Source organism: Polypterus senegalus, chromosome 4 (assembly GCF_016835505.1).
Source record: "Polypterus senegalus isolate Bchr_013 chromosome 4, ASM1683550v1, whole genome shotgun sequence".
NCBI lineage: Eukaryota > Metazoa > Chordata > Cladistia > Polypteriformes > Polypteridae > Polypterus > Polypterus senegalus.
In genome coordinates, this window is record NC_053157.1 from 228,451,216 (window position 1) to 228,471,727 (window position 20,512).

Here is a 20,512-nt window from a genome sequence, read left to right on the forward strand (position 1 = left end):
GTGCCTACAAAAAGTTTTCATCCCCTTGTACGTTTTGACATTTCATTGTATATAAATTCACAGTGGATGTAATTAGATTTTTTGACAATAATCAACATAAATAGACTCTTTAATGTTAAAGTGAAAACAGAGTGCTCTAAATTAATTACAAATATAAAACACAAAATAATCCCTGTGTGACCAGGAGGAGGCATTGCAGCACCCCAAACCCTAGACACAACCACAACAACACAAGTCTCAGGTTCAAAGACAAGGTTTATTAACCAAGATACTTTAGTTAAAGACTTCTCAAACCTTTTATAATCATGAATGTTCCTTTACTATCTTCTCACTCTTTGATTCCTCTAATCCTCCCTGGCTAACAATGTCCAGCTCCTCTCCTGACTCCAGCTTGCCTGGGTGAGGCTGAGCAGCTTCTTTTATCTACAGTATGACCCAAGAGCACTTCTGGTGCCAGGACATAGATCATTGGAAGCACTTATGGTTGAGTGGAAGTGGAAGTTGGTGATTGCAACTATAGGTGAGAGGGTGATGGACATAGAAGAAAGAAAGAGAAAAACAGCGCTTTCTTTGAAATCTATTTCAGGATCATCCAAATTTTCTGCCGTCTTAGCTACATTCCTCAAATTGGAATAAACTGTAAAGTGTCTTCATCTGGGGGAGAATAGGATACTGTACTGTACAGAAAAGCCCAAAAAACAATGGTGTGACATTGCATCTGATAGAGAATAACACCACACAGAATTACACCGGTGACTCTTATAACTGCAATCAAGACTGATCTTAACTTGACATGACATCCCTCAGTTGTGAAAATTCATAACCTGAACACAACTTGAACTTATACCTAGGGGATACTTATATCATGTCAAAATCATTCCTGAGAAGAGATATCAGTGTCCATATTTATCAAACATCTCATACTAGAAAAATGCTGCTAGCTGTCGAGAAATTCTCATAATGACAAAGGTTAGGCTACAACAGAATTTAATATGAGCTTGTAGGGAACCAATACTGAACATTAAGTTTCTTTTTTATTCTATTCTATAACTTTATTTAATAGATGCAGAAGAGCTGATTAAGACAGAATTAGAGACAGAAGGTGGGAGTGAGGCTGAGAAGAGAAGACACTTTTGAGATACTAAGAAAAAAACACAAGTGTCCCATCACTTCTTTAATTATATTCTCTAGCACCATCTTTCTCCTATAGATTATGACTGTTAATATCCATGTAACTTGTGTCTGCCTCAGGTCACAACAGGTATATATCTGTATATAAAGATTATCAGAGAGTGCCACTGTGTATCTACACATTCATTTTTAAACTGGGATGAAAGACAAAGAGTGATTGATTGTCCCTCAAAGAGGAGAATGTAAGGCAACCATAATGCCTATTTTGAAAGATCTTATCTCTTTTTCAATTGCTTCTTATTTTTTCTTTTCTTTATGGATGTTTTTTCTAGTATTTTTAATTTTATTCCTGAACCAATTCAGAAAGGCCAAACTTTTCTAGGTAGAAAGTTGATAAGTACTGTACATTGAATGCCATGTTGCTAGATGGGCTGGATGCCATAATTTCCAAGGATGGCCAACGAGAGGTGAGCTATTGAGGTGATATTGTAATGTCGCTGACAAGTTATGTCAGCCAGGGAAGAGTCAGCCAAGTATGAGCTGGCATTACATTCATCAGTGGCAAAGGTGCCTATATAAATGGCATGCCTGAAAAGTTGCATGCTTTTCTAAATAGTGCAGTAAAAGGCGAGCAGTCCTTTTAAGGATAGTGAGCCACCTCAAACAGCCATGTAAAGAGCAGAGAATCCATCCATTGTGGCGTTTAGTTCTGACTCTACAATAAAATAAAATTCAGAGGTGACAGGCGGCTACAGAGGACAAGGTGAATATTTTAGCACCTTGGAGGAACCTTTTTGTTTGTGTGTTGTTCTTTCTGTGCCATTAATGTAAGCCATCCTCAGTCTCAGTCACTGAAGTGAATGAGTGTCCTCCAGAACCTTTGATTGCTTTTTATTTGTTGTGTCAATAGGCCATTTGCTTTAGCCAGTGTCACATAAACATTTTGAACTTAATTTATTTTTGGTTTTAATCTTTGAATAAAAACTACTGGGTAGTTGTTTTTTTTTTGGTTTTAGATTTTCATCTAGATGGCAAGACACAAGTGTGAACTGTGGACATTTTTAAACACTTGTTTTGTTTTTGCACATAGAGACTAAATCTGCGGTTGTCAAGTTCAGTCCTGCTGGACCCCTGTGGCCACAAGCTTATGCTCTAACCAGTAACCTTGCCTTTGTTTACTAATATTCAGCATTTATATTCATGAGATATTAAGAAATATATGTATTTTGCTGCATATGCTAAATGATTAGCTTTTTTTCTTTAAAATTCACCATCTGCAGAAATTCCATGCTTAGTTGTATCAAGTTAATTAGCAATAAGAAGTGCAGACATGAGTGCAAACAACATGAATGGTTAAAGAAGAGACTCCACTTAAGTGTCATATTTACATTCAGTTGTATAAGTAGTAGAAACAGCTGATATAACAAGAACATTAAAAAAACAAAAAATCTGTTAAAGCAAGATTAAAGAAAATCAATACAATCTAATTTATCTCCATGTAACACATAAAATACTTGCTGTTTTGGAATAAATATTACATATATACAGTAATATATGTATTGATACCAATAAAGAATAGAAACTACAGACATGGCCTTGCTACAGACATGGGATTAAAAGCAGAAGTTGGTAGTAATGAAGACCTGCTGCCACAGGAGCCCCCTGAAATGAACTTGAGAGCCTCTTGAACAGATGTTTTTGGAAACTGTTTCTTTTCTTTTTTTATATAAATTACTATCTATCCATCCATCCATTTTCCAACCCACTGAGTCCGAACACAAGGTCATGATATAAACTGCTATGATTATTAAATGTTTCCTGCTTGTTTCTGGGAACACACCAGTCATAAGCTACAAGTAGGGTGTTGTCTTACATCGCATTCTGTGCTGTTAAGCTGCAGTGATGGTGGTTAATTGCTGCACGTCCAACCACAAAAGTCACAACCCAGTTTGAGGACTCAGCCCATCTTTAGCCAGTTTACAGAAGCTGTCCTGCCCTGGTTGACAGCATAAAGTTGTCCATCCTACAAATATGAGCTTCTTTTATAATCTCTCAATTTAAATGTAATGACAACACCACAGAGAAACATCAGACCTTCATTTATATCCTCACTATCAACTTGACACCAGAAAGGTTAAAGACACAAGCTAGTTGATCATAAAACTCGCCAGTCATCTCCACTTTGCCTGAAAAAGTAAGTTAATGAAAAAGAGCTGTAGGCAGGGAGATGGACATTAACAGAAGTCGCCTCAGCACTGGTGCAGTTGTGCTACTGCTGCTATGTAGGCTGCTGGTTTAAGTAGTAAAGGAGTGAAAGTTGTGGCTAACAATATAAAGAAACTAAAGGAATTTGTGTTGGATGCTACCAGGACATACCTGTCTGGTGTTTGCCTCTCTTGTCCTTCATCTGTTTTACTGTGGCATAAACTTTTAAAGTGGGCTTCTCAAGTGTCATTTGTTTCCATGTCTGCTGCAGTCTGCAAAATAACCGAAGAAAAGAGGAAGATGAAGTCCTGTTTAAAAAATGTCACCTAAGATGGCTTTTTATGGTCAGAGTGTCTGTGTGTTTGTCAAATGTTTCACACTCATCTCTCTTATTTTTTTATTTATTTTTTTACTAGCATACACTTTGGTTGATATTCAGTGCTTTTTAAAAATGTCAGTCATGACTTCATTATGTCCTGTTTCCTGTTAGACACTCCTGTACAAGACCACCGACATTACTTGTGGTTCTAATCCAAGGAGGGCTTACCAAAAGCAGATAAAAGATAAAAGCTGAGAAGTCAGTGACACGCAGGCCTGGAGATATGAAGTGAACATAAAATAAAACAGACAGACAGACACAGGAGAGGCCTGCAAAAGATGAATACAATGAGGCCAAGAAGCTAGTGTGCTGTAACTAAATGTCCACTAGCACATCTCTCCATTGAATTAAGAAAGACAAAAACATGTCTGTTATCTTTGGTTTTTATATTATAACGTATATGACTGGGAAAGGTAAAAATACAGCAGTAGAAATACAAAGAGAATCAAAAAGGATGATGGATGATGTTGTGGATGAATGTTGTTCAACAAATGGCAGTGAACTGAAATCTTGCTGCTGAAAAACTTCCTCTTTTTATTAAGCATTTGTCACGCATGGGCATCTGAGGATCTCCTTGAAGGCTCATTCGTGTTAAATGGTAACCCTCCAGGCTGAGAGGGGGCGCTGTCACTAAACTTGTTCCCTTTTTTCCCACAGCTCCCAGAAACCTCACAGTGAAGGAAACTAACTCCACCCTTCCCATCTTCCCATTATAAAAGCACCGGGTGCCTCCATTATGTTGTCTTTTGATGAGACCAGTGCTGGAGAGTAAAAGCTCTGAGAACCCGTTCTGTTATTATGCTTGCTTACCTGGCACTATTGTAATTCTGAGTTTGTTTTGCTTGCCTATGTTCCCTACTAGAGGATGGCACCTGATTACATTTGTAAAACTGGAAGGAATTAAAAGGGGCTACCCGGCTGGAGTCCCAAACCTTTTTGAAATGATCTGGCTCTTCTTGAACCCGTGTTCGGTCCCTCACAATTTTTTAAATAATCACCATAACTGAACTTGTGTTTCTGTTATAGGGGTTCAGGGTGATTATTAGGTGTTTACCAAGATATCAGGATGCTCTACTCAGCCTCCTTCACTACAGCCAATCAATGGCAATGTGGGAGAAAACATTTTTCCTGGCAATATAAAAGAAAAAAAATATATAAAGTTTTACATTTAAGAAAATTAAGTCTGCTTCAGGGGCAGCATGGTGGCGCAGTGGGTAGCGCTTCCTGGGTCCTCCCTGCATGGAATTTGCATGTTCTCTCCATGTCTGCGTGGGTTTCCTCCGAGTACTCCAGTTTCCTCCCACAGTCCAAAGACATGCAGGTTAGGTGTGTTTGTGATTCTAAATGTGTCCTGCCTTGTGCCCTGTGTTGGCTGAGATTGGCTCCAGCAGACCCCCATGACCCTGTAGTTAGGATACAGTGGGTTGGATAATGGCATGGCATGGCAAATTCTGCTTCATTAACATACACATTTTAAGGGAATTTTAGAGAGCATTATAACAGTAGATTCACCATGACATTAACATCAATTCGGCATCCAAGATTAGCGCAGATTTGGTATAGTTCTGCAAAGGATAAGGCTGCCTTCTGTCAGGGAGGCCTCTTACTGCTATTCCATTTTCCCTTTTTTTACAAATACTTTGGCGAATCTGCAATTGCAGCTTTGGAGACAGCAGATGTGATTGTTCCAATTATCTCTCCTCAATCAGCTGCCCAGATTGCCTTCTCGGATTCTGTCATATTAAACAAGCAAAACCACAATACCAACACAGAAACCAGTAATCTAAGATAGATAGATGGATGGATAGACAGACAGACATAATGCCAAAGATGAGAACATAGAGTCGTGCAAAGGTTTGGGGCAGTCGTGCAAAGGTTTGGGGCAGCCACCCATATAATTTTTCATGGCTGCGGAAGAGTTAAATTGGGAGTACATTGTGTACAGATACGAGTCCAAAACAGAACTGAATTAAGGTGGCAAAGATGGCAGTTTTAAGGGAGAGCAGAAGAAGTGCAGTGATTGGGGTCGGAAATGGAAGTGAAGTAATTGAAGGACCCATTCAGAATTTCCAGTAGTTGGTCTGCAGTGTAAAGAGAGAAGGGTCAGTACACTCCTTCACCCACTGGTCTGTCATGGAATTACCCTCATTCAGGCCCTTTAGCTGCCTTCCATACGTACATGTCTGACAAAAGATAGATAGATAGATAGATAGATAGATAGATAGATAGATAGATAGATAGATAGATAGATAGATAGATAGATAGATAGATAGATAGACATATCGTAGATAGATAGATAGATATTTGCTTGTGCTTCTAGTTTTATATGAGCCGTTGATAAGTTAGTAATCCTTGGACAGCCGCTGTGACAGTCTCAATTACTTATAAATTATTTAGTATCAGGTTAAATTGTTATATTTCCATTTTTCATGAAGGAGTTTGTAGAGGATCTGAGCAGCATGAGCTTCCATTCCCCATTCAGCTGGTTGAATTACTACAACCAGCTCAGAAACAGCAGGCTCAGCAGGGAGATGTGTAATGGAGGATGCCAGGGATACAAGCGTCATTTTAACTAATCTTGGCAAATGATAGCCATGTTATTATCAGGGTGTACATTTTTGTCTTAAAGAAGAAATATGAAGTCCCACAATATTAGGTGCAGAGCTCCTTCCTGATCAGAGCTTGTTTTTAAGGTGATTGATTTATTTAGTGATATTCTGTGCTTTGAGATATTTTGTCTCTCAAAATTAGAGACAAATTATTTAACATATTCCAATTTCTAAAACATATTCTGTAAAAGAAGTACCAGAGCACTGTGGAGCCCAGTGTAGTGGGATTTGGCACCAGGCTACACTTTGGGCTTCTTGTAGTTCACGGACCAAACGTGTCAATGGTGACAGCAGAGAATCACAGACACAAGTTTACAAAAATGAAGGAAAACAAATGTTCTTCATTCACAGGTACTTTAAACAGAAAGGTGCAAAAACAAAATTTCCAAATCAAAGTAATGCAGTGGCATTAAGTAAAAATCCAGTCCTAATGACACAAATACAACAAAAATGATAAAAATCAACATTTACAAAAATACAGTCCTCTCTCCTTATTTACTTCCACTCAAAAATTGGGAAAGGAAAAAGAAAAACAATTATGAACTCTCACTCCAAAAATACTGTTTACACCAAAAAGAAATATATCTTCTTCCTCCTTCCTCTAAAGCAATCATCTAGAATAAGGAAAGAAAAAAAATATGTACAAAAATAAATGTCCTTCCTTCTTCTCTTTTAAATGATCAGAAGAAATAAATCATAAACTATTTACATTAAAGGAAAGAGAAAAACATTAAAGTTCTCTATCAGTACCCACAAGCTTTAACTCTCGCTCACCACTCCACCTTCACTCTGCTGTTGTTCTCAAGGATAGTTAGCCACTCAGCCCATTCAAAAAATGACCTCTACTGTCAATTCCTCCATTTTATATGTCGATGGTGGATTGTGGTGCCCAGTCCCCCACTGACACACTCTCGTTCCCCAATCAGGGAGCACATAATGACGCCACTCACGCAGTGCTGCCCCTTCCTCCCAGAACTCCCCATTTACTGAGGCAATCACTGCTGGCCGCTCTGTAAGGAACCTCCTCTCTCTTTCTCATGTCGTCACACTCACTACAGTAAGTACTACTTGCCTTTTCAAATCTTTGACTAGGACTTTACTAAAGTTAGATGGCTTCTTTTTAACAAAGCAATTCAGATATGTGTTGCATTCACTTCAGGTCATTGACACTGGTGACTCCAACAAATGCAAAGTTACTGACCCTCTCTATAGCAGATGGGAGAGTAGTATGCCACTTGATTCCTGAGGTCAATGACCAGCTCAGTTTTGTGCTGAAATTTTAAATAGAGATTTTTGTCTTAACACCACCATACCAGAAAAAAAAAAGTTTGTCTCTATAAGCCACCTTATCATTTCTGCTGATCAGGCCTATGATGGCGATGTCATCAGTAGATTTAAGGATGGATATGGAGCTATACTGGCTAAATAAATGAAGTACTACCAGAATAAGCTGGTATCTCTGAGGAGTACTGCCAATTTATTCTCAGTGTTCATCTCTCCCTTCTACAGTGAAGTCCTTGGATGTTTCATTCCAGGTGTCTTACATGTCAGGGCTTTCGGTTCTATGCCACAATGACATACAGAGGTGCTCTGTCGCTGGAAGTGTGGCTCTGTGTCTTGCTTTGAGGTCTGCTGCATGACATTACGTACTCTTTCAATCTTAGTAGTTGCCTTATACTTTTTATCAGGTTGGCAGCCCTTCAAACACATATTACATATTTTATGTTCCTGTCCCATAGTAACAGAGCCAAGTGATTCCTGTTTATTTGCCTGTGCTCATATACAAACAGTGGATGTCATGTTAGAGATGACATCTCTTCTGACTTGTCTACCTTTGAAGGCTGTAGATGTAAATTAACATGAAGATGGGAGATGTGTCTATAAAAGAAAATAATGATTTAGTTATAAGAGCAGCACAAAAACTGAACTTAGCACATTGTAAATTTGCAATATTTTAAAATACATAAACCACTGGTATATTAAGCAATCTGCAAAAACACAGTTGTTTGAGAAGACAATGGTCATTGATAATAGACAATAGCATAAGATGAAAAAATCACAGAGTGAAATCACCAGCAACCTCCATATTGCAATAAAGACACCAAACCCTGCTGTTTATAAACTAAATTTAAAAACAGGCTTTAAAGGCTCCAAAACAAATTACAACATATTTTATTACAAGCAAAAATTCAGGATAGAATTTATTAAAGTATGTAGAGAAGTTCTAGAATGAAGACTTATGGACCTTTAACAAATATATCAAATAAGAATGAACGTGAGATAATTTAAAGAACACCACTTGATCAAAGCTGGTAAAGGGTTTGGCATGGGAGAGCATGGTGACCACTGGAGCAGCATGAGACTTCTTTTGGATGACATAACTATTGGTAGTAGTAGTAAAATAGCTTCAGGAGGTTACAAAAACATCTTGTCTGCTGCATTGAAGATATCTTCTCCAGATGCGTAGTCTAGCATTTTGTCATGAAGATCTCACCGCCAGACAAGGCATTCATTGGGGAAAAGATGTAAACAGTTGGACTTGAAAAAGTCTTCTGATTTTAATTCAGAATTGTATTTATGTCTGTTTATTTCAGATCCCTATTAAACAAATTGGAACCTAACAATTCCAAAGAGAGAGCTGGGTTATACATTTAGAAAGTGCCAACAAAGTCTTTAGTGATAGCATTGGATTACCAGCCTAATGCAACTACAATATTCAAATGATCTTCGTATAGTAGCACAGTGTTATGCTACGTCATTGTAAGCTGATTTGTTACTTTGCATATTCTCACCTGAACAAAAAATTCTATGTTCAAAATAAAATAAACAAAAACCAAGAAATTAATTGTGAAATTCTGATCTTCTAAGCTTTACCTTTTTATGTCACATCTGTGCTGTCTGCCATTCTAGGATGCCAGCTGAAGTCTTCAGACCCTCTGCCAAAGTACAGACTGATTGTGTGATGGTCATATGGTTGCAGCACAGGAGACCATTAAGCACCTACTGCACAAGATGTCATGTCACTGTGCATAGCAGATCCTTTCACTAACTACTGATTTTTACCTGTTGTTAATAGCCCCAAATAATGCACTTGTTCCTGTGCCTGTTTGAGTGTCATTTCTTGTTCTTGTGTCTTCTGTCCTGAACATTGTCATTTATTTACATTATATTGCCATTTACACTTTACAGGCTGCTGCAGGGAGATATCACTGAAAACATAACAATTACTTCCACTAATATGTCAGATGATAGTCAATTATATCTGTCATTCACATCAAACTAGATTTCTGTTACCATAGCCAAATGTATCAATGAGATGAAATAGTCAATTAATTATAACTACTAGACTCTGAAAAAATATATATATATAAAGTATAAATTGGTGATACATAAAGTAACAAGGTTCTGTCAATATTTTACAGTTGATTCAAACTATAATTTTAGAGAATAAACATACAACTTGGTGTTTTTTTTTAGAAACCAGCCATCTTTTTAAAACACACATTACATCAGGCCCTACAATTGCTTTATCCAGCTATGAATTAAGTTTCTAAATATGGGAAATACAAAAATGTAATCCACATATTTATTTCCTGTGGAAGCAACTGCTGCAGTTTCACATCATTCTATATTCCATCTTCACTTAATATAAAAATGCTGTTGCAAGAACTACTACTAGATAAGAAGTATGAACACACATCTTCAGTTTGTAAACCTTTACATAGGCTAAGGACTGATTTCAAAATCATTGTTCTTAATTATAAAAATATAAATGGCCCAGGCCCTACTCACTAATATATATTAATCCCTACATACAGGGTGTGATCTCAAGATGACAGCCTACTAAATATTCCAAGATTAATAAACTAACAGTTGGAGGTGGAACTTTTAGTTACAGGGCTGGAAGCTGTGTTCCTGCTGATATAAGAGATGTCTCTTCAGTTTCAGCATTTAAATCCAGGCTGAAGACTCACAACTTCAGTCTAGCATACCCTGACTAGAGGTGCTGATTACCTGTGAGAGGAAGCAGAGAGCAGCAGCGTCTCCCGCAGGCACGTACCTCTTCGTAAACACCCGAGTAAGTTCAACTGAAGTAAAGCCGACAGCTGACCAGGTGAAATAACCAGCAGTGAGAAATCAAAGTCGATCACTCAGCGGGTAGTGGACACTTAACACCAACGGTCTCTGTGATTCAGCTGAAAGGGGAAAATGCCAAAGCACCGAAGTTACTACAAAAACGGAGAAGATGATATCAGCGCTAAACGTAAGTACTATCTGCTCTCTGCCCATTGAGGGCACGTTTATATGTTGTGTGTCCTGCAACATGTACAGTTTAGGTTTTCCGGCCGACAGTGTAGACAGCTTCACCTGCCAAAAGTGTTTAGTTAATTTAGAGTTGTTCGGGAAAATACGCGAATTGGAGGGCCGCATTAGGAACCTGATAGCAATTAGGCTAAACGAAAATTGGATCGACTCGGTTTGTTTAGACAATTCGGATTCTTCTGATTTGGGTTCAGTCTCTCCAGGTCCCACTTTAGTCAGTATGTGGCCGAAGTCAGCAGCATCAATTCAGTCTCAGGGCAAGTGGGTAACAGTAAGACATGGGTCTAAGAAGCCAAAATTTAGTTCCTTGGCACCCTGGTCACCAATTCGGACCCAGAACAGATTCTCAGCACTCCGCAGTGCACCTGTGGAAACTGAGAATAAGAAAGTGCTCATAAATGGCCTTCCCATAGTGCGGAATGTTAGAATTTCAAACTATGTTAAACCAGCAGTTAATGTTAAATGCCTCGCAGGGGCCAAAATTTCTGACATAGAGGCTGCATTGGACTGTGTTGCTGACGATGGAGTATCTACCTTATTGCTGCATGTTGGCATTAATGATATTTATTTATAGCAATCTGAGGTATTAAAGAGGAACTTCATCTCTCTATGCACCAAAGATAAAAGTAAATGTCAGAATTTAGTTGTGTCTGGCCCATTATGAGATTATATAGAGGGGATTTATAGCAGATTTCATTCCCTTCACTGCTGGCTAGAAACCTGGTGTGCAAATAAAAGCATAGTGTTTGTGAACAATTGGGATGATTTTTAAGAAAAGCCTGGATTTTTCAAAAGAGATGGTCTTCATCCTAACTGGAGGGGATCTTATGTATTATCCCAAAATATGGCAGCAAACTGCCTGGCTGACTGATTAGAGCACCATCCAGGCCACAGTCATGTGATCTTAAATCACAGGCTGTTCTTTATACCACCTGTTACTATTCTGAAGCTGTTACCCATAATCCCTGTTGTGGGGTGTCCAGTAAATTTAGTCTTGATGCAAACCTTAAATTACTTGATAACCAAAAAATAAGGTGTATAATTAGACCAAGGGGTAAAACCAGACCCTCCACCAAGGGCATCTGAAATTTACTTCAAATTAAAACTATATCAGCAGTTCAGAAAGAAGCATGCAGTTTTAAATGCTGCTTATTGAGCATTTGCTCCCTTGGCAGTAAAGCTGTTTTGGTAAATGATATTATATTAAGTGCAAAAATCTGATCTGTGTCTTCTCACCGAAACCTGGCTTAGTAAATGTGACACTGTTCCCCTAGCTGAGGCATCACCAGATGGATACTCGTTCCTTCATAAGTCTAGAGATTCTGGTCGAGGAGGAGGACTTGGAATAATTAATTGTAACAAAATGCAAATTCCTTCTAAAAATGTAGGCAACTTTACATCCTTTGAGGCATTCATTTTAAATTTATAGTGTTAATCTACAGACCACCGTTCATTGTTCATTACTGAATTTAGCAACCTTCTATCTGATTTGGCTATAAATTATGATCACCTAGTACTGATGGGGGATTTCAGTGTACACATTGATGTGGAAACTGACACTTTTAGCAAATGTTTTACTTATTTGTTAAATTCAGCAGGATTTTGTCAGATTGTCAAAGGTCCAACTCATAACCACACATTAAATTTAATTATTACCTACAAAGTTGAAATTCAAAATTTAAATATTACTCCATTAAATGAAGTTATTTCCGATCAGTACTTAATTACATTTGATTTAGTCCTGCCCTTGCCAACGCACTCAAAGATTAAAACAAAGACGCTGCAACATCTAGATTGTAATTCTGCTTCAAAATGTATACATACTTTGAGATAGTTGAGTGTAAACGTGGAAAACAATTTAGATCAGCTAACATCACATTATAATGTGACCTTGAGAGATGCTTTGGACGCAGTGGCTCCCCTTAAAACAAAAGTGATCAAAGCACATAGAAACTCTCCCTGGTTTAATGAAAAACTCAAGCTCTAAAATTAGTGCAGATGGAGAACAACAAAGCTTACATGTCTTTCAAACTTCATGGACAAAGAGTGTTAAAAATATAAAAAAGCTCTCATTAAAGCTCGCTCAGGATACTATTCTACAATAATAGATAGCAATAATAAAAATCCTTGGGAACTGTTTAGAACAGTTGCTAAATTAACAAATGGGAATTCAGATCTACAATGCAAAATACCAACATATATTTGCAGTACAGACTTTATGAACTTCTTCAATGAGAAAATTAAAAATATAAGATACCAGATCTCAGCATCACAGTACAAACCACATACTAGCTTAGCAGACCCTGCCTCCCATTGCATTCAGCACTTTAGTAATTTTAATCCTGTAACTGAGCAGGAAGTCTTAACTTTAATTTCTAAAATGAAGCCCACTACTTGTTCCCTAGATCCAGCGCCAACAAAGCTAGTAAAAAGTGCAATGGATGTTCTTGCAGCGTCTATTGTAAACATTATCAATAGTTCATTATTGCATGGCACAGTACCTGACACACTAAAAGTGTCAGTCATTAAACCATTACTTAAAAAGTCAGACCTAGACCCACACATGCTTAATAATTATAGGCCTATTTCAAATTTACCCTTTCTCTCTAAAATGCTACAAAAAGTAGTCGCCAGTCACACCTTACGCATTACAATTTATTTGAAAAATTCCAGTCTGGTTTCCGCACCAGTCATAGTACAGAAATGACACTAACATGGGTTGTAAACAACATTCTGATATCCTCTGAAACTCCACTGTAATTATGTTGTTAGACTTAAGTGCAACATTTGACACCATTGACCGTTCTATTTTACTACATAGGCCACAAAATGATGTTGGGCTTACAGGCATTGTGATCACTTGGTTTAGAGCTTATTTATCAAATCGACTCCAATATGTAAAGAAATGTGCTGACAGTACTCCATCATTATACACAGAAGTTCAATATGGTGTCCTGCAGGGCTCAGTACTGGCACCTTTACTGTTTTTACTTTACATGCTTCCACTAGGATCTCTCATTAGGAAACATAATGTTAATTTTCACTCGTATGCAGATGACACCCAGTTATACTTTTAATTTAGATTAAATGAAGTTTCTCCGATGTTGTCTTTAATTAGTTGTGTTAGTGAATTAAAGGAGTTGTGCCGGATGGCCGGGGCCCATGCCTGGCCAGGATGCCCCTTCACCACATCTGCCAGGGGGACAAGGGAGGGAAGCCCAGTATCTCCCCCTGGACGCTAGATGGCAGCCTCCCTAGGTTGCAGCGCTGTCTCGGACTCCCCCAAGGCTTCATGGGGGTTGGAGTTCTGTGCAGCTCTGTGGGGTTCTGCAGGCACAGCCAGGGGGTGCTGCAACAGGAGCTGCTGGCCCGTTTTGGGCATTGGTTTCGCCTTACCATAAGTGCAGATGAATGTCAGCAATCAACCACCTGGAGCACTTCCATGTACCCAGTAAAGGAGCCAGTGAGCAGCACTCAAAGACCAGAGTCGGGAGATGGAGGACAAAGTTTGCTGAGGAGAAGTGGTGTTGAGAGAAGAAGGTGCTTGGTAATTGTACTGTGCTTTGGGACTGTTGTGGCTGGAGGGATTACGGGGAAGACATGCCCTTTAGCTGTCAAGTCTGTGTCTGGTTGGGTGTTATATAGCGCCTTTCTTACAGAGTGGATGGATGAGAAATACTTTTCTTTTAATACAGATAAAATGGAGATGGAATGACACTGATCACAACAATATTCTGTCATCATTTAACTCAGTTGGAATCACCATTCATTTTACTGAATCAGCCCACAATCTCAGAGTGATCTTTGACTCTAGCAGGTCATTTAAAGCGTTTATTACAAAGTTGTCCAAATCATGTTTCTTCCATCTTAAAAATGTTGGGAAATTAAGGCACTTTCTAAATAAACAGGATTGTGAGAAATTAATTAATTAATTTATTTCTAGTAGGACTGACTACTGCAATGCAGTGTTCACTGGATGTTCAAACTGTTCTTTATAAAACCTCCAGTTAATCCAAAATGCTGCTGCAAGAATTATTGCAAGAACAAGAAAATACGAAAACATAACTCCAGTTCTTAAATCCTTACACTGGCTCTCGGTTAAGTTTAGGGCAGATTTCAAAATCCTCCTTTTAACATATAAAGCAGTAAATTGCCAAGGTCCGGCTTACTTGTCTGAACTTACCATGACATACAAACAGAGCGCACATTAAGATCTCAAGATACCGGTCTGCTTATGATTCCAAGGATTAATAAAATAACAGTGGGAGGTTGAGCTTTTAGTTACAGGGCCCCTAAACTGTGGAATGGTCTGCCTGGTATTATAAGAGATGCCCCTTCGGTCTCAGCTTTTAAATTCCGGCTGAAGACTCACTACTTCAGTTTAGCATATTCTGACTAGAGCTGCTGACCAGCTGTACAGACTACATCTCTGTTGTTAGTCATTAGCACTAAAATATAAGTAACAGGATAGTTAGAATTTGATAGTAACCCTCACCTATTCTGTTTCTCTTCTTGGTACTCAAATATGACACTTGGTGCCCCAGCCCACCTGCCAAGTTGTTTTGCCTGCCTAAGGTAAAGTTATCCCTGATGGAGGATCGCAGGAATCATGGGAAAGAGGGGTCCTTTCATCGGATTGGCTGACCCAGCACTGTTTCAGCTGTGGAATGGCCAAATGGGGAAGGCAGCTTGATGGATGAGGTCTCCTGGACTCTAAACAAATCCAAATCATATTATGTGGTCATTCACTATTAAATTCTGTTATGTATTTGTAAAAGTTTTATTTTTATATTGTATTGAGGATTTGTTCTGTTCTGTGTATTGTATTGTATTGTATTTCCCCCCTTCTTTTTATCACTCGCTGCATGCCCAACCTTCCTGGAAAGTGGTCTGTTTTTGAACTGCCATTCCCGAGGTTTCTTCCATTTTTCCCTACCAGGGTTTTTGTGGGATTTTTTCCTTGTCTTCTTAGAGAGTCATGGCTGGGGAGCTGTCAAGAGGCAGGGCCTGTTAAAATCCATTGCAGCACTTCTTTTGTGGTTTTAGGCTATACAAAAATAAATTGTATTGTATTGTATTGTATTGTTGGTGATTTGTGATGGTTGATACTCCACGAGAGAAAGCACCCCCAATCCCAAACCCCCCACCGTTCATCTGTCTGTAATGGTGCTTGCACTGCTAAATGTTAAACAGCAAGTAGCAGCTCATATTTCATATGTTATTCATATCCGCTCCTCAGTACATGGAATTATAGGGAATATTGATTATAGCCATACCCAGTAGGAAAGACACCAGGTACTGTATACTGAAACAAAAGGGTGAAATAAGTTAGTCATCTTATGAGACTGCCCAGTATGAACTTATCTAATGTGGTAAAATGTGAAGTAGGGTGTGGTGGGCCAGTTGCTGTTGGTCACTGGAACTTGTGAGTTTTTTTTATTTGATTTTTTTATTTAGTTAGACTTTCTCCAGCAATTCTTCTGATGGAGTTTTTGGTTTCCTTTCACCTCTTACAAAAATTGTTTTTTGTATTAATCTACTTGAAATCTCTTAATTTAATGGTGTATTTAATTCAATTTGTATACTTATGTATGTTCAGCATGTCATTTGTATTATTGTGATGAGCCTGTTACAGTACTCTGAGCCTGTACTTAGTAAAGAGCATTATGTAAAAAGGGGAAAAAATGGACTTGACTAAACATAGAGCACAATATATTTGTCTTATTACCCTTGTGCACTTCACACATTCTTTTCCAAGTCCAGTTTCTTCTCACATGTCAGATATTAGTGGGTTATACAGACTGGCTCTTTATGAGTGAGTGTGTCAAGTTGGGTCCTGCTTTGTGCCCAGTGGTGCCAAGATAAGCTCTGGCCAACAGTGCCTCTTTATTGGAATTGATTTGTTCATTCATCCATGATGTACCTGAGATGAATCATCCACTCATCCTTCATCCGTGCTACACCAACATTAGTCTCATTTGATTTGACTGATTGAGCAGACATTCTACCTGACACCATGCCCTCTGCCTCTAACCCTGTTAGCGCAAGCCATCAATGACATACATTTAGTTTTTACAACTTCTTTTTTCTTCTGTTTATCTTTACAGTTTGAGCCCAAGTTGTTTTTTGTTATTTATTTAGCTTGTAGCAATTAACAGGCCAACTCGAGTCGCATTAAACTGCGTTGTGACTTGTTAGCATTACAGCCACTGCACCAAAACTCAACTTATGGGGGCACCCATAGAATTTCATGAATGTTCTTCAAAATCATCAATATAATATTTTTAAGTAAAATATGAAATTGGTTGGATGACATTTTAATATTTTAAAGCACCTGATGGCTTTTCTGAAATACAACAACAATAAAGTATATTTATATAACACATTTTCATACAAAAAATTTAGCTGAAAGTGCTTTACAAAATGTCAGAGAGAAAGTTACACAAAAAGAGATTAGGCAATAATATTAAAAAGCAAGCAACAAATAAAGAGAAAAAAAAGACTCTAAATGATCATAAAAATAGATAAATATCAAGTAGAAGAGTAATGTCCTTATATATAATGTCATGATCTAAATCTCTAAAGATGAGTTCGGTGGTAAGGCCAGATGGCCAGGAGGCTGGAGAAAAATCAAAATCTGCAGGGGTGGCAAATCCAAGGGCTACTCAGCCCCCTTTGGACATTCAATGTAACATAAATGTTCTTAATACGGTCCTCTTTGTTTCCAAAGAATTTGATGAAGTCAGTCTCATGGACAGTTGAGGTTGAAATAGATTATCGCCAATTTAAAAACTATGACTGAAAGTTGATTTAGCAAATTCAAATCATTTGGTGTTTCTGGTTTTTTGAGTCACCTCAACAGGCGTGCGTGAAGTCTACTGCCACTTTGTATGAAATGTGTCTGGCAGTGATGGTCCTGCATGAGACTTACCCGTGTTACCCACTGGGAAAAATAACATCTCCACAGATTTAAAAATATCCTTATTTTTTTTTTAAATTAAATAAAGTGTTGGTTAATGTAAGGGATCAAAACTGAAGCAATTCATAAAATCTAAGAAATTAAACTGTATAACAGTATCTCTATAACACACACTAAGTAAAAATAAGTTGATGTTATAAACTCCTTTGAGCTGATGGTGGTGGTCTGCCAGTCAAAGCTGCACTTTATTGCTTCCTTGCTCCCCTTTGATTCTTTTTCTGGTCTGATGTTGGTTGCTCTTTATATTTTCTGTTTCCCTTACTTTCAGTTTGGAGACCAGCTTCTTTGGCTTCACAGATCCACCTCCATTTTCCCCTGCATTCTGCATCATACCAGCCACTGTATATTTTGTTCACCTGCAGCTGAACGCAGTCCTCTCCACCAGAATTATTCTTAGACCAGTCGTCTGGCTCCTTCCCATGATCATGATCTCTTTGGCCCCAGAAACTGTAAGAGAAGATTAGTTATCAGTGCTGAACTGGCAGCTGCACTCCAAAGTGACACATCTGCGACACACTTTGTGCTCTGAGACTGAGGTCCTCACACATCGGGAACAGAAGAATAAACACATTTTGTTATTTCAGTATAACAATGAAACAGAGTGGTGCATGTGACTTGATTTGAGTGACGTTGAAAATGCAGGTCTGAAGACAGCTGTTGCTCTGCTCATTTGACCCCCACAACTTTTAGTTTATATAATATCTCATTTCTAATCAATTCATTTGTCTCGATATGTTTATATAAATCAAACTGAAACTGACCCATTGTACTTTTTGTTAAATAAAACTTTGGTGTTTAATTATGTTAATATTGTAAGCAATTTATTTTTAGTGTATTATCACTGGAAATTTCTGTAATTGCTCCAAACCTGAACATATTACACACAGCTATACACAAATATATTGAAATTACTTGAATATAATATATTAAATGATGATATTACTGTCATTTGTACTGCAATTTAGAAAGAAGAAAGTCAAAAAAGAGCACAGAGCGGCTACTAGCATCCTGTAGTGAAAAGAAGCTGAGCAGTTTGTCAAAACAGCGAGATGTCATTATGTTAGCATGAGAACAGCAAAAGACACAATTCAGGTGTCCATGACGTAATTTACAAAGATCTGAGAAAGGAGTTTCATGTAGAAAAGTCCGGAACGTCATCCATGAATGGCTTTATTCATTTGAGGAGTGTGTGTTATCTATATATTCGTGTGCAATTGCACATACTCAGAAATATACACACTATACGTTTGGAGCAACATACTTTTGGAATTTTAATAATAATACCAGAGCTACATAAGTTTTTTTTTTTCTTTCTAGAGAGGTTGTTTAGCTAAAGAATTCAAGTCTATGAAAGTCTGAGCTGTCAACAGCGGCAAAAACTCTAAGGAAAATGGAGAAAAAACAGTTATTTGAGCCAGAATATTTTTGTTAATCATAAAAAATAACCCTTTGATTCTGTTCATATTCAGTCTATTCTTGGCTGGAGATAAAAAATTTAAACAAATGTGATGAGGAAATTTTGGAAAACACCTTCCATAAATAATATGGAAATTACTGTAAACCATATCTGTAAATTGTATCCTCCTTTACACTTAAAGTACTAAATATTAGTTTTGCTACAGTTGTACAAAATGTAACTGTTATCATTCAGTTTTCATCCATCCATCCATTACCCAACCTGCTATATCCTAACTACAAGGTCACGGGGGTCTGCTGCAGCCAATCCCAGCCAACACAGGGCACAAGGCAGGAAACAAACCCCGGGCAGGGCGCCAGACCACCGTAGGGCACACACACCCCTACACACCAAGCACACACATTAGGGGCAATTTAGAATCGCCAATGCACCTAACCTGCATGTCTTTGGACTGTGGGAGGAAACCCACGCAGACTTGTTTACTGATTTGGTTATTATTATTTAATCTAATCTATATTTAATTTTACCTGAGAATTTGCTCACAGCACTTTATACCTGCAAACAGCACTACTGTACACAAAAATATGTTTAATTTCATTCCATTATTATTACGTTTACGTTTACATTTTTATTTCACATTTTGCTGAGAATAAAAAGTGACTGCAGCACTGACAGCCAGTGCTGATTCAGATCCTCTGCTCTTTACAAGACTCTTTTCAGCGGCCTGCTATCCTTAAGCTCACTGCTCGCCGTTGCCATATTAGCTGGTATTCTGCTTGCATCTTTGCAGGCTCACCATCACTGCTGGTGATGGACTGCCAGCTCATACCATCTGTGACTCAACCCTGGCTGAAACAACATGTCACTGCTGTTACATAGCTCCCCTCACAAAGTCGCTGTTCCCAGCAGCCACTTCCAACTCCTTGAAATGGCACACGGCTCTTCAAAACTATGGTGTGGTCTTCATTTCTTCTACAATTCTGTCGCTTGTGAGAAAAGCATATCAGCAGGGATCTTGAGAGTTTTGCTGTTTGGTGGCACAGTAGAAATGTTGAGTGCTGCATTGTGAGATGGCGTTGTCTTTTGGTGCAGCAGAGATGACACTGCACTCTTATATAGTGAGTTTTAATTAAAAGTGAGGAAGCGATGGAGCTTCAAATGTTCTGATCTTTAAGCTGGTTTTCTTTACTGAGCTGACACTGCAAACATCATTCAAGGCCCGGATCACAGCTTTGAGAGCTTCCTCGTCTTTTGCCCGCAGTATTTCTGTCAACCCTGCTTCACAAAGTTCACCTGGAGTCAGTGACAACTTGATCTGACATTTTTTTCCCAGCTCACTCAACTGAAGCTCCACCAGCCTCTGCACACTCAGGCCAAAATACTTAAGCAGGTAGAAAAGTGTTGGTGGTGCTGCAGACGGAGCAGTCTCATGGCTGTCTTTACCTTTAATGATACTACAAACAGCACTC

At 38.3% G+C, this 20,512-nt stretch overlaps 1 protein-coding gene across 1 annotated transcript in view; it reads right to left on the reverse strand.

Annotated features, from left to right (window-relative positions):
• Positions 1–20,172: 20,172 nt before the first annotated feature.
• LOC120528877 overlaps positions 20,173–20,512 on the reverse strand; it is a 35,337-nt gene continuing 34,997 nt past the window's right edge. The window contains exon 8 of the mRNA XM_039752953.1: positions 20,173–20,486. Within this exon, the coding sequence (XP_039608887.1) occupies positions 20,173–20,486 (314 nt within the window). The remainder of the gene's footprint in view (positions 20,487–20,512) is intronic.